Genomic DNA, 15,352 nt, shown 5'->3' with positions numbered 1-15,352 from the left:
ATACAATCACCTGTGATCCTATCATTTCTCTTTGATAACTATTACTTGATCTTTGGAATATATTTGATTCAGTCATGTCAGATGATTATTATACTATTGAATTTAGTTTGTTACTGGGTTGTTGTTGCTTTTTTCTGCTTTATAACAAAGTGGATCAGCTATACATATACATATATCCCCATATCTCCTCCCTCTTGCATCTCCCTCCCACCCTTCCTATCCCACCCTGTCACTGGTTTATTATTTAAAACTTTTGTTATGTGTATTCATAAGTGAAATTAGGTATCTTTTCTCTTTTTGTCTCTTTTTGAGAGACATTTGTTTCAGGGTTTTGTACTAGTTAGTTCATAAATGGCATTGGGTAGTTAACTTCTTTTTATGTGTTATAGTTTATCTAGCATGGGAGCTGTTAAAGTTTGAAAGAGCTCACAAGTATAAAACCTGACCACAAAGCTTTTTGAAGGTCATTTTCTAATAAACTTATTTTTATGAGTTCTGTTCTAATGAGCACACATTCCATTGTTGGTTTTGGTTTGGTTTATTGAAGTATAATTGATTTACAATGTTGTGTTAGTTTCTTGTGTACAGCACAGTGATTCAGATATATTTATTTATGGATAGATAGATAGATAAAGATATTCTTTTTCAGATTCTTTTCCATTATAGTTTATTACAAGATATTGAATATAGTTCCCTGTGCTATACAGTAGGACCTCGTTTATTTTATATGTAGTAGTTTGCTGATCCCAAACTTCTAATTTACTCCTCCCCCCCAAGCCCTTTCCCCTTTGGTAACCATAAATTTGGTTTCTGTGTCACACATTCCATTATGGAATGTACTATATGTTATCAAAACTTTTCTAAGATTAAATTAATTACTTTGGTTTACTATGTTGAGTTTATTAATATTCAGAGAGGTTTTGAAAGGGTTATATTTTGTGTTTTCTTCTACTTATATACTTTAAAAACTCAAGTTATCAACCGCTGATATCATCCATATAATTTCAAATAATTCTTTGCTACAAGTTATTAGTTTATGAACTTGAATCTCAGTAATTTTCTTCATTGTTTTCTTACCTTATTACTTTTTAAATGAGTTTATTTAGCATAGCAAGAAGAAGGGATAGTACGTTCTCTTTGTACTCTCCTTTTAGATATACTGGATATAATACATCAATAATAAAAGCCACTAATAACATAAAACTTTTTTACCATTTTTATTATAACCCATATCAAAATAGCAATCCTAAACAATACTGTTTCTTTTCAACATATAGAATGCCAACTTTATGATGTGGAAGGAGTCCAGAATTAAAACAAAAGTTTTTCTTCTTGTTGCATTTCAGGCACAGAAATCCAGATATAATAAAACAGGAACAATAATTTCAGTGCTAAGCATCTTGAAAGATCAGAACATAGTACATTTGAGAGTTAGGAAAGACTTCCTTCATTTATGGTACTGTCTTACATCGGATTTTCTTGAACTTGACCAACTTATTGCAACACAAATGTCATTTCCTCTAAAGGAGTTTACAGAATTTATTACTTTTTAAATAAGAAAGTAAAAAGATATAGACTGTGTTCAAGAACTTCATTTGAGTTTCTGAAAATTAAGTTATTCAATCCTAGATTTTTGCATAGAGTTTTTTTTAATGTATACATATCAACAAAGATGTATTTTTTTAAATATATACATTTATTTTATTTATTTTTGGCTGCATTGGGTCTTTGGGCAAGCAGGGACTACTCTTTGTTGCAGTGCCCATGGGCCTTCCACTGCTGTGGCCTCTCTCGTTGCAGAGCTCCGGCTCTAGAGCACAGGCTCAGCGGTTGTGGCATGTGGGCTTAGTTGCTCCAAGGCATGCGGGATCCTCCCAGACCAGGGCTTGAACCTGTGTCCCTTGCATTGGCAGGCAGATTCCTAACCACTGCACCACCAGGGAAGCCCTGCATAGAGTTTTTAAGAAATGTATTGAGATTAGAACCATAGGTTTTCCTCAGTTTATATATATGTGTGTAAATTCATAAATGCAGCAATCAACTTTGCTAACAGTCACCTAATAGGATAAGTCTTTGGAATTATTTTAAATGAGAGAAAAACTTATGAGAAAATCTTTACTTGCTGTTCATTTCCCCAACATATAATAATTAATTGTTTTCATCTCTGTTTTTGCTCCTTAAACATTTTAAACCGTATTCATATAAACATTTATATCACCTTGTTTCAATTTTATTTTGAACAGTCACACTTTTAAAGTTAGTTGACTGTTGTCTTTTTCCGAGAAGTTTTGAGAGAAATCAAATGCCTAGACAGGTGTTTTGTATGATTAAAAAAATGGTCTTTCTATTTACATCGTGCAACAATTAGCAGGAACAAATTTGGCAAGAGTCCTTATAGAGAGTATTACATCTCACCTCCTACTGAATTGTCTTCCTTTTATGACTTTATTGTTTGGTTTGGAATAACTTCCTAGAGTGTCAAGCAAGTTCAGAATGAAGTTTAAAAATACATTCCACAGAGAAATGGTAATTGGATTATGGTAAATTAACTGTGAGTTAGTAGTTAAGTCATAGATTGGATTATTGAGAAATAACTACATACCACAGGTGTTATGTGGGATTATGAAATGATTTTTTTCATATATAACAATTAATATAATACCTTTATTCCCTTTACTCCCTGCCCAAAGATTAAAGGCAAAATCAATTAATAAGTTATTAAGATTTAAACTGATAGATTTTCTGTGGACTTTTTTGTTTTTTCATTATTTCAAAATTTTGAGAAACTTTTTTGATGGCAAAATATGAAGTGATCATTTTTAGCTTTTCAAGTTAATTGAAAATTGACGGTATCTAAAAGTTTTAACAAGTTACTCTGAAGTACAAATGAGTATCCCTTTCTCCGTTGATAAAGACAGGCAGTTTCAGTGTTATAAGGGGAGAAAAATCTGCCAAATATTTGAGTCCTGTATGATTCTTTGCTCTTGGCATATCAATTTCAGGTTTAGAGTTTGCATCAGGAGTGATATGAGTAATTTTTGTTTCTATGACAGTAAATAAAGAAACTCCAAGGCAACAAGGCCCAGTCATTGTGTCCAGAGATGAAAGTCCACTGTGCTGCTAAAGAGACTGCCTTTATGACTTCTTTTATTCCTGGATCCTTTATGTCTCCTCTCAAAAAAAAAAAAAGAGGACCCTAGAGCTATTTGAAACAAAATTCATTTTCTTTCATTCAGTACTTGTGTCCTTGTTCCTTTTCTATGGCACAGTTTCAAAACATTACTCTTATATACATCTTTAGCCCTCTCATGTAAGTGTTATATTTATAATATTGCTGATCAAGTAAGAAAAAAAGTCTTCCAGCTCATGTATGTAAGTAACAAGTGACTTCTCCCAGACATTAGATTCCTTACCTATAATGAAGGGGGAAGTATTATCTTTCTCTTAAGGTTTTACTGATTAGATTACACAGGCATACCTCGTTTTATTGCACTTTGCAGATATTGCATTTTTTTACAAATCGAAGGTTTGTGGCAAACATGCATCAAGCAAGTCTATCGGGACCATTTTTCCTACAGCATTTGCTCACTTCATGTCTCTTTGTCACATTTTGGTAATTCCCGCAATAGTTCAAACTTTTTCATTGCTATCATATTTGTTATGGTGGTCTGTAATCAGTGTTCTTTAATGTTACTATTGCAAAAAGATTTTGACTTGCTGGAGGCTCAGGTGATCATTAGCACTTTTTAGTAATACATTATTTTTAAATTAAGGTATGCGCGGTTTTTTAGACATAGAGGGACACCCCACGAGACACACAATCCCACCCCCACCACGTATACCCACCTACTAGATGGAATTGAAAGGCCGAAGAAGTCCCCTATATGTGGTCAGGAAACAATGCTCACATTTCCTCTCTTCTCCACTCTCCTTAGAGTAGCTGGACAGAGCACTATCAAAGCCAAAGTCATCTATCCCTTAGAGACCAAAACATCCCTCTTGATAAGAAACTAGCCATCTTGGTTTTCATGCTGTAAAGTATTTTGTTTTGTTTTTAGGGTAAACTGGCTGAATTCCTTGCTTCTGTCTCTACTTTAGAAATATTGTTTAAAATAATCCATCCGTATGATGTTGACTGGTTCTGATTTTTTTTTTAAACTTTCTTTTCCGATTATGGACATGATCGGTTCTACTACTATATGATTTTTAACAAGCCATTTTTTTCCCCAAGGAACTCATTTATTTTATGAAGCTCAGATAATAAAAGTGGCCCCTTAATCCCATTACTGACACTGTCTTATGTATTCTACTTTAGACTTTCCTGTGCTTATATAAAGATTTCTCCCCCAAAATTGGACTCTTGCTATAGATACTCTCATAACTCTTTTCACTCAATAGGAGATCATGTATGTCTCAGTATATATGTAAATATTAATCTCACAGAGCAGTACTGTATAGTGCTTTTTTTTTTTTTTTGCGGTATGCGGGCCTCTCACTGTTGTGGCCTCTCCCGCTGCGGAGCACAGGCTCCAGACGCGCAGGCCCAGTGGCCATGGCTCACGGGCCCAGCCGCTCCACGGCATGTGGGATCTTCCCAGACCGGGGCACTAACCCACGTCCCCTGCATCAGCAGGCAGACTCTCAACCACTGCGCCACCAGGGAAGCCCTGTATAGTGATTTATAGGCATGGATTCTGAAGTCACAGAGACCTGAATTTGAATCCATTTCTGCCACTTGCCAGCTACAAGCCTTAATTTATTCACCTTTAAAATGAGGATAATAACAGCACAAACCTTCTAGGGTTATGAAGATGAGATGAGATGAGGTATGTCAAGTGCTTAAAAGTATCTGGCACACAGTAAGCATACAATAAATTTTAGCTATTTAGAATAATCATGTTTGAGAACTGTATAATTTTTTATGTGTTTACCCCAATTTAGTCACCTCTCCAGTATTAATAAACATTTAGATACTGGGCATTTAGGCTGTTTACAGTTTCCCAGTATTATAAAGCAACCCTGCAATATACACCCTTGCAACTAAATCTTTGTGTACTGTCTTATTTCCTTAGGACATAAAATTGGTATGCCAAAGAGAATGTATATTTCTAAAGCTTTTAATAGTATTTCTAAATACCCCTCCAAAAAGGTTATGGAACTCTAACTCCAGCATTCTTTGTTGTTTTTGTTGAAGATGATTTATCTGGAGTCATGTTTCAAAGAGATATCTTTAAAATTCTTATCATTGCTAACCATATTAATATATTAAAGGACAGTTAAGTCGTCACATTCATGCATAATACAGAGGTGTTTTCAGAATGGATCACCTGGTTGCCCTTGAGCCTCCATTACTAGAATATAAAAGATTTTCCTCTAAGAGAAATGTTATGTTGGCAATCTTCTCATCTTATTAAGATAGCAATGCCAATTTTTAACATTTGGTAGGATACCAAGTTTGGTTAATTTGTTAGTGGCCTTTTTTAAAAGCTATTTAAAAATTTTTTGTGTTGTTTGTAATAGAGAATGCCACTTCACAAAGTTTGATTGCTGAAATGTTTTGTGGGTTTGATTTCTCTTGAGCGTAGAAGAGAGAAGGCTGATATAAAAATTTATTTACGTAAGTGTAGCATAGCCAATTTTAGAAACACGTATAAACATGATAAACATGATAAAGCTTCCCAGAGCCCGTAGCATAACTTATGTATCAGGACCTGCCACATGGTATTAGCATATTTAATCCTACTACTCAGGTTGAAAACAAGACTGATTTTTCTTTAAAGGTTAAAAATATTTTTCTTCACAACAGTTTGCTTTCATTTCCAGCAGGAAGGGAACTGTTTTCAATTTTTTTAACCATAAAAATTAGTTTTCATTGTGTTCAGACTTTTTAGTAGATCTATGCATGGTCTTGTTGAAATTTACAGTGTAGGAAAATATGAAGAAAAACATAAAAGTCACTTTAAATCCCACTGCCCTGCAATAAAGACTGTTAACATCTTACTGACCACACTTTTATGCATCATGTTTTTTTCACATGTCTTAAATGAACTAATCTTTTTAAAACTGTGAAACATACATAACAAAGTTTAACGCTTTAACTGTTTTTGAGTGTACAGTTCGATGGCATTAAGTACATTGACATAGTTGTGAAACCACCACCACCATCCATCTCCAGAACTCTTTTTATCTTCCAGACTGAAACTCTGTACACGTTGAGCAATAGCTCCCCGCTCTCCCCTCCTCCAGCCCCTGGCAACCACGACCTACTCTTTTTCACTTTGTATTGAAATATAATATTCATACAGAAAAGTACACATACTACAAGTACGCTGATAGCCAAAAAACACATGAGGAAGAGAGTGTTTCAAAGTGTTACTGTTGAGGTTCCTTTTTTCTTTGCAGAGCAAGTTGGCAGTGCTCTACTAGTACAGATTTACGTTCTCTTAACTGCCACATTATTTTATTTGATCATGTTCTGTAGACTGACTGGTGACTAACTCAGAGCTAGCAAGCCTGTCACCCAGAGCATAATAAAGCACTGTGTAGTGATGCGTCACAAGACTGTTTTTGCATAGAGCTTATTAGCCAAGGCTTTTGGAAACGCCCTCAGCTGCACCTTGTTCTATATTAGTACTCCTCAGACAGGAAGAATTTTCTTTTGCTGCGGTAGCTTGTCTGGTTACCTTCAGGGTAAGTGTGTACAGTTCGTGTAAAAATGAGTTTCTCTTGTTTAACTTTATCTGATTCTTATTTGATTCTGTATCTTTTGAAATTTTAAGCATTTAAGCATCCAAATTAAGGAAATAAAAACAGAATGATCCTGTATAATGTAAAACTTCTTTATAGTTTGCAAAGATATGAATATGTAAAACTTTGCAGTGTCTTGAGTCTCAGAAATTATAATTTGTAGGATCTAATTTTAAGAGCTTATTGTTTAAAAAAAGAGCTTATTGTTTCACACATAGATGTTAAAGAAAAGCAAAGTACCCTCAGAAATCTCTTTTCAAGGGGAAAAAAGATCCAATTTTGTTGTTCATTAGTTGTTGTGTGACTCAGTTTTGCTGATAGCCACATGCTTTGTGTAGCTAGGGTTAGGAACTATTTATTATGGCTAATAATAAAGATAATTAATTTTTATTTTGTGCCCATAAGCCTTATCCAGGATATCTTGGAATGCGTTTATACTGGTATGTTTTATAAATTAATAAAAGCTGGATTACTGTCTGTAAGGATTATAACACATTGTGTATTGAAAATTAAGATTCAAACATATATATCACCATAATAGCCTAGAATGTTGTAGTTAACTTAGATTTAAATACTTGAATTTACTTTATTTTTTATAGTTAGCTAATGCAGCAGACCATTTCGTAAAGTAGTTTACTTGGTTTTTATTGGCAGCCTATATCCAAGCCCTGCATCTTGGGATGCTGCTTACTACCTGTGCTGTTCTAGGACATATTCAAGGACAGAGGAACTCAGAGTACTCTAAGGGTGATCAGTATAAATTACCTACTTTCTATGTGCCTTGGTTTACTCACCTTGAAAAACACTATTAGCTATTAGGTTAGTGGAGATGGGGAGGATAGATGAATAAATTCTAAGCTTTGAAATTGTGTATTTTCATAAGTATCTACAAAATTCTGACTGAGAAGCCACATTTTACTATTTAAGAAAATTGGTATAAATTGCCAATTTTTAAATAACTGGCCTTTGAAATCTATTTTCTTTTCTTCTACCACCTTCTCTTACCACCTCACCTTTTGCTATTCAGTTTCATTTTTGTTTTCTCTCTGTATCAAGAGAAAGTTTCATTTTCCAGTTTGTGTATTTTTTTTTCACTGCTGCCTTGAAAATCTATTTAGGGAGAATTCTTTAAATGCCCCCAAGAAATTGATTTTATAATGTTATACAAATGAGGAACTTATAGTTTGATTTTCCATGTGCTAATCACCCTAAAAAAGTGTCATTATGAAAAACCCAAGCTTAGGACAAGTAATATATGTTGCTGAAGATGTGCAGTAAGATATTTAGGACTGTTGCTGATACACTGTCCATACTGTAGTAATGCATACCTTTTCTTATGTAAGTAGTATACAGTTTACCATTCAAAATTGCCTTAATTTATTGTGTAATTTAAATGTTTCTAAAAGTATCAAGCTTAAAGCAGAATCACAACTTTTTAAGCTAAGAATATCAATGAATTTAATCTTTTTTCACTTTCCCATAAGACAGTCAAGTGGGCCTTTAAAAGTATTCAATTTGCATTCAAATAGATACTTTAAAACTTGTATAAAGGCAAGTAAATTTTTTTCATATAGATATAGAAATTTTCAGTCATTTTGATTTGTAAATAACTTCAAGGTGTAAAGAGAATCATCTCAATGAAATACCACGATAGCTAAAATCAGTTATCAAGTTTGTGCTATGCAAGTGAAGTTCTTACCTCTTGCTTCCGTCTTTAGCTTGGTCCTACATGTTCCTTGTAATGAACACTGTTACAGTAGAGACCTTAACCTCACAGTGAAAGAACACAAAGTAATTATTTTCCAGTTTCCACATTTTCCAGTCCACATATAAAGGTTCCAAATACTTAAAACTTCAGAACTTTCTTAGTAGAGAGTTCATAGTTCAAGGGTAATATTTTCTATTTTTGAACATGTCTTCTACACTTGATGTGTTTTTTTCAGCAGCTTTTCTCTTGAAGCATCTGCAACAGATGACTGCTGGCAAAGTAAGCCAGAAGTTTATATACCAAGTATAGGTTTACAAGCCTATTGGTTTAAAGATATCCTGCCCTAATTTTCAGTGTCTTCCTTAGAATAGCGCCAGAATGCTGACATTTATACCTTAGTCTTTACACTTCTATAATGATAGTGATTTTTCTATTAGGACTGCAGTGTCACTTCATGTGAGATTATCTTTGAGTAAGGATAAATTCTGGTCAGATTGCCAGTGAGGATTAGGAAGAATGAAATATCGTCATTGAAATTTGCAGAGTATCTAGTAAACTATTAGGTTTACTTATTAAAAATAACGTCCTAAAGTTGGCCATTAGCAGATTTCTGATCACTCTTTGTTTTCTTTTGTATAAATAAAATAATGAAGAGACCATGAGAAAGATGATTAACTCCTTTACCTACTAACACTGGCTTTTTTTTTTTTTCCTTCTTCTTTCCTTTTCTACTAAACATGAATGAATGCTCCACAAAGAGCCATACTTGGGGGCAGAGAGTGGAGAGGAATTGGGCTACTTGGCTATGTGTAACAAAAGACTTTAGATTCCCAGATATTAAAACGTATTCTTCACTACTTGAATTGTTTTCCTTCGAGCTTTTCAAGTGTTTCAGAGTATGTGATATTTTTGTAAACTCCACTGTACTTTTTCACATCCTCCTTCCTTTTTTTCAAGCTAATAAAATGGTTTTATTTAAATAGTGCCTTCTGAGAAATCTAGAAATCCTTTTCAGATATTAAATATTGAAGAAAAGCCATAAGCATTTAATATTTTACTCTTTGGATTCTATAAATGAAGAAACAGACTTGCCAGGCAGTTTTGATGACAGTATTTTTCAGATGTGAAAAAATGGAGGTATCTTACTATTTGGATATACTGTTTATTCAAATCTAAGATACCATCAGTTATAAGATCATCAACTTAACTAACAGCCTTTCTGAGAGGGGTGGGAAATACTTTTTTAAGTAAGATATTTCCCAATTTTATATATGTAATTTAAGTGGAAGGGGGGATGGATTTTAGAATTTGAGAAATTTTTTTTATGTCTGCTACACACATTTTAATTATAAAGAACACGGATCTAATGTTCAACTTCTATTACTAGAGTTTAAGAAAAAGTCAGTTTTTCCCTCTCAACTAACTTACCCTTTTTAAACAGTGCTTTTATTATAAAATTTTGCTTGCCTGGAATAAAGTAAAAGTAAAGTCATTGGGCTTCCCTGGTGGCGCAGTGGTTGAGAGTCCGCCTGCCGATGCAGGGGACACGGGTTCGTGCCCTAGTCCGGGAAGATCCCACATGCCGCGGAGCGGCTAGGCCCGTGAGCCATGGCCGCTGAACCTGCGCGTCCGGAGCCTGTGCTCTGCAACGGGAGAGGCCACAACAGGGAGAGGCCCGCGTACCGCAAAAAAAAAAAAAAAAAAGTCAAGTCATTGAGGAACAAAAATAAATAATTTCCCCTAAGATTTATACTGCAAAAATGAAACTTAGTATAATGATAGGGTATTTTTAAAACTTTTGGTTTAACAAATAGATGCATATAAATTTCACCCAAAACCCTTAAATGATCATTCAATTACATACCTATTTCGTGCCAGACACTATGCTAGATTCAAACACAAGTCAGATCTTAGTCACATCATTTCACAAAATTAAAGATTTTAAAATGAGAAAATTGAAGAATAAATTTGACTTGTGTGGATTATGCTTCTCCTTACATTCTTATTCAGTAATAATAATGCATAGTTTTCCCACAAACTTCACCCTTACATGTAGAGATGTTGATAAAGTGTTCTTGCAATAAAGCATTTTCTTGCAAATATACACTTCACTTTAATTCTATTCAAATCTTATTAACACCATATAAATTCTTATAGGAGAGCTGCAACTTCTCCATACACAATTTTAACCCAAAACTTTGTGAGATAGAGTAAAATCTTTGCTGAGCTTCTTAGGAAAGAAAAAAAAAAAAAAAATGCCTTCAGTAACTCGGTATTTCAGTCAAACCAAAAGCACCTTCCGGGTATGTCATTAACATAAAGGAAGAGACTAAAATGTATGTATGTCACTTGTACTTTTTTTCTCTCTCTTTCACTGTGACATCACCTGGGAAAATCCAGAAGATTGGATAACCGAGAAATGCCTAATCAAGATTCTGCTGTACATGTGAAAATGGTGGGTATTTGAATATTTCCAGTTCCATTTATTAATGGTGAATCTTCACCACTTTTACCTCTGTCTCTAACCAGATAATTAATTATGGGACTGTAACTGTATACAGATCTTTCTTCCCAACGTTAGACACACAGTAGAACTTCGAATGTTTGTTGAATTGAATTTCTTTGGAATTCTTTTTGCTTGAAATATAATGTGCATTAAAGTGTTTCTCGGCATATAAAATGATTACCCCGTTCCTTTTTGTGCTAAATTTTCCTTGCTCAGCAACAGCACACTTAAATCATACAACATGAGATCTTTTCTCTTAGGCCTCTGAATTAAAATGACCAGCATTTAAGAATTTTTAAAAACTTCTTGAACAGGAGTAGCTTTCATTGCATTATAGAAATTAGGATGAAGTAGGGAAAATATAGGCTTTGGCATCAGAACTGGCTTCAGATCTTAACTCAGTCCTTGATAGCTGTGATACCCTTGAATGAAGGCAACCATCTCACCTTTAAGAAATGGGTGTGAAAGCACCAACCTTGTGTTGTTTTCATTCATATCTTTTCCCAGCTTTTTTAAGATATAATTGACAAATAAAATTACAAGATATTTAAAGTGTACAGTGTGATGATTTGATATGCATGTACATTGTGAAAGTTTACCCAATCTAGTTAACACATCCATGACCTCACAAATTTACCTTTTTTTTTTTTTGAGAACATTTGAGTTCTACTCTCTTAGTAAATTTCAATTTTGTGATAGTGTTAAACATTATGATCACCATGTTATACATTATATCCTCAGACCTTATTCATCTTATAATTGAAATGTTCTTATACATATTTAATGAAAAAGTATATATAAAGTACCTCATAGCACATAGTAAGCACTCAGTGAATGTGAATCTCCTATATTATGTTAGTGTTTTAGCTCTGTAAGTAGCATTTATTTGTATTTGTGGGGAAAATTATGTCCATCCTCCTTATTCATAAAAATTTTTTAAATCACAGTTTCCGTCTTTTAAAGAGGACAACTGCCCCATGATCTCTTTCGTATTTTCTCTTTCTGTCCTTTTTGTTGTTCTTCCTCTTCTCTATTTTTTCATCCTTTTTCTTTCTAGTTTTCTTTTTCTGGTTTGAGCCTATAAACCAGAACTTAGCATGCAAACAGCTTTGTGTCACAATTAGTAAATCTCTCATTTAACTTTCCTCATCCAATATGTGATGGGAGGTTAAAGTTGACTCAAAGTGCTGATTAAGCTTGTCATCAGTATACTTAGAGCTGTTAGGACAAAGCATATGAAATTGCTGATTTTTTTAATACATCAAATATAGTCCAATATTGGCAGTTTTGTATGGTTCAGCCTAATACTTGGACATGATCTTTGCATCCATTGCATGATTGACATTTGATTCATTGGTACTGAGCATGAACATCACTGACTTAAATCATTCTAAACTCATTTTCTTTCTTGAGTTGATTTTCTTTTTTTAACCAAAATGAATACAAGAGACATAGGAAAGTCTTACCATATAATTTGTTGTTACCTGGATCCTAGAACCTTCTAACATGTGTCTCGTTTAGAAGCAAGTAGCAATGTAGTTAACCAATAACACTATTGAAGGAAAACAAGCCAAAAGATGATATACACTTAAATACTTTTTAAATACTTTTTAAATACTTTTTACTGTCATTGCGTGAATTTACACAATTTTTACCTTGGGTTTGCTTTTCTAAAAACATTGATACATCTTTTAAGTTGATATCTCCTTAGGATGTTATTCTTAACTTCTCATGATCTGAGTCCAAATCTCTCCTTCCAGACTTTACACACACTCACACTCTTCTCCATGTACACTTAAGTTCTAGAAAAACAGAGCTATTTATCTTTTTCCCACATTAGACCCTGTACTTTGACCCCTCCCCAGTCTCAGCATACCCAAATCCTGCTTCACTCTGAAATCCTAGCTCCATCGGCCCTCCCTCCTTTGACCCCAGCAGAAGTAATCTCAATTTCTTCTGTTTCTCTGATATTGTACTTGGACATCTTGGCAATGTATTAGTTATTTGGGTTCCTGTATTATAATCCATGTTAGAGAACATGCATTTGAGTATAAGATGTATATCTTACTAAAACTTCTGTATCTTTTACAGAGCTGCTTAACAGAATGCCTTACAGTTAAAGACTATATGGTAAATGAAGGAAAGAATTTGGCCTACACTCCCTTAATGTGGAGACAGGCCAGATATGTGGTAGGCAGGAGAGACAGCTATCGATAAAATTTAGCAGTGCATAATCTTCAAAGTAAATCATAGAATCATCCAGGTATGTGAGTGAGTAAATGTACCAGTCTGAATAGGTGGTTTTAAAAATCTATACTTTTTATGTCATCACATAAAAATTGTAATGCCCACTCCTTTGTACCAGTAATGAAGACTTTCGCTTGTACCATATCTGAACATTGGAAAACAAAGAAAAAATATCTTCCCTGAGAGCTTCAGACAAAGATTCTTAAGTAATTCAAACTAATTTTGATGTGGCCGTGTTTAGGAAAATTACAGGTAGACATCCTTAGGACAGTTTTGTGACTACTGTGCAGATATTCATTTATATCATCTCAGTGTATCCATAAGATAATATCAAACACTGTAATATTGCTATAGGGTTGTGAACAAAACTATATAACTTTGCAATCAATTTCTTTAGAAATCATGCATTCTGAATATGTAAATAGACTAATAATTAGGAATTCATTTCATCTGTACAAATACGATATATTAAAGATCAGCCAGAATAAGTATATTTTGGGTTTTCCGTAGATATCTTTAGCATTGCTTCAGATTAGGCTCCAGTCAACCAGAATACCCTGATTCTTGTCAGGAAAGCTTCGCTCCCTCCCTAACATTTTATATTATAGCCTTAGAAAATGAATTTGTTTTCTTTTGCTCACAAATGATGGAAATTTTTAGCCCCTTATTTTTCATAAAATTGTATTATCAAATTGGAAAGTTTTCAAAAAATTTAAAATAACTTGCCCTTCAAATTTCAAGTATCATTATTTTATGTACCACCAAAGAGGAAGGTGTATTTTGTCCAAGAGGAATATGAGGAAGGGACTTGAGGAGGTAACAAAAGTATGTGACATATGATGAAATGCATACTCCTGTAGTGTGCTTCATAATGTTCTGATATTCATTGACAAATTTCATATATTAAATTGTATTTCCTAGGCTGTATTCTAAAATATTTGAGTAAAATGTCCAATATCTCAAGTTCCTGAGAAGTATTTATCATATACTTTAGTAATATTGTATGTGTACTGTGGAAAGGGGTGTGTGTGGTGTATTACCATATAGTCCAAGGCAAGTATAATTATAATTTTTTTATTTCTTACGCCGGTGTCCTCCATCCTGTCGTGTTCTCTGGAGAAAGTAGCTGCCCTTCCATCTGTTTTAATCACTGGTATTTCACCCTAGTACTGTTTGAGTATTCGCTACTCATTTATCTGAAAATGAATGGTTATATTTTGTGCAGAAGCAGGAATATGAATGCCTCTAGCCACTGGTTCTCTTTATTTTCACTGTCAAATAAACCAATCTAATAGTTGTTTAGCCTAGCAGAAACCAGCCTACTTTGAAGTCCTGTTTAAACATGGCTTTTTAAAATTAAATGTATTGGGGCTTCCCTGGTGGCGCAATGGTTGAGAGTCCACCTGCCGATGCAGCGGACGCGGGTTCGTGTCCCGGTCCGGGAAGATCCCACATGCTGCGGAGCAGCTGGGCCCATGAGCCATGGCCGCTGAGCCTGCGCATCTGGAGCCTGTGCTCCGCAACGGGAGAGGCCACAACAGTGAGAGGCCCGCGTACCGCAAAAAAAAAAAAAAAAAAAAAATTAAATGTAATATGTAACTTGCTTGAGGCAGGACATCTTCCTCAGTATCACACTGAAACAAAATGTCTAATTTTCTTGGCGAAAATACAGTAGGTGACATATACCCTCTATTGCTTTCATCAACGGGTTAGTTATCGAATCAAGCATATGCTGGTTGTTATGCATCTGCCAGTTAAGGCAGAAGTAAGAGCAGACTTTAGTCAGGGGATCATTTACTAGCTAACGTATTTGTAAGGGAACAACAAAAGTGATATTCCAAAACAGCAGTGATTCCTAAAACTCAACAAGAAAACGGTATAAGCATCATGTCATCATATCTCTAGCTTCTCCTGTCTGACACAAAGTAGACACATGGTAAGTATTTATAAAACAAGTGAATGGATATTAGTGAATGAAAAAAAGGAATGTAGGGACAAATGCCTATTGGTTTTTCTCATCTATTAAAAAATCAAAATAAAATAGTGATGTATTTAGATGATTTAAATAACCTTCTTTATTCTTTTGAAACCCTTTAAAGTCCTTTTAAATTAAAAAGATCACTGTGTGAAGGTTAATTGCATTG

At 34.2% G+C, this 15,352-nt stretch overlaps 1 protein-coding gene across 4 annotated transcripts in view; it reads left to right on the top strand.

Moving 5' to 3' along the window:
- The window catches only part of NT5C3A (5'-nucleotidase, cytosolic IIIA), a 40,701-nt gene that overhangs the window by 14,375 nt on the left and 10,974 nt on the right, over positions 1-15,352 (top strand). Inside the window, exons 1-2 of one of the 4 annotated variants that reach the window (XM_067746687.1) lie at positions 6,612-6,690; positions 10,856-10,910. The exons of 1 other annotated variant lie outside the window; for it this stretch is intronic. In XM_067746687.1, coding sequence (XP_067602788.1) covers positions 10,875-10,910 — 36 coding nt within the window. In that variant the 5' untranslated portion in view covers positions 6,612-6,690; positions 10,856-10,874. Of the gene's footprint in view, positions 1-6,611; positions 6,691-10,855; positions 10,911-15,352 lie in introns of those variants that run through there. 2 more of the 4 variants (XM_067746686.1, XM_067746688.1) reach the window with 2 other exon arrangements.

Source organism: Pseudorca crassidens, chromosome 8 (genome assembly GCF_039906515.1).
Source record: "Pseudorca crassidens isolate mPseCra1 chromosome 8, mPseCra1.hap1, whole genome shotgun sequence".
In the NCBI taxonomy this organism is placed as follows: domain Eukaryota; kingdom Metazoa; phylum Chordata; class Mammalia; order Artiodactyla; family Delphinidae; genus Pseudorca; species Pseudorca crassidens.
Note: the sequence above shows the minus strand (reverse complement) of the source record. Positions and strands in the feature narration are given on the sequence as shown.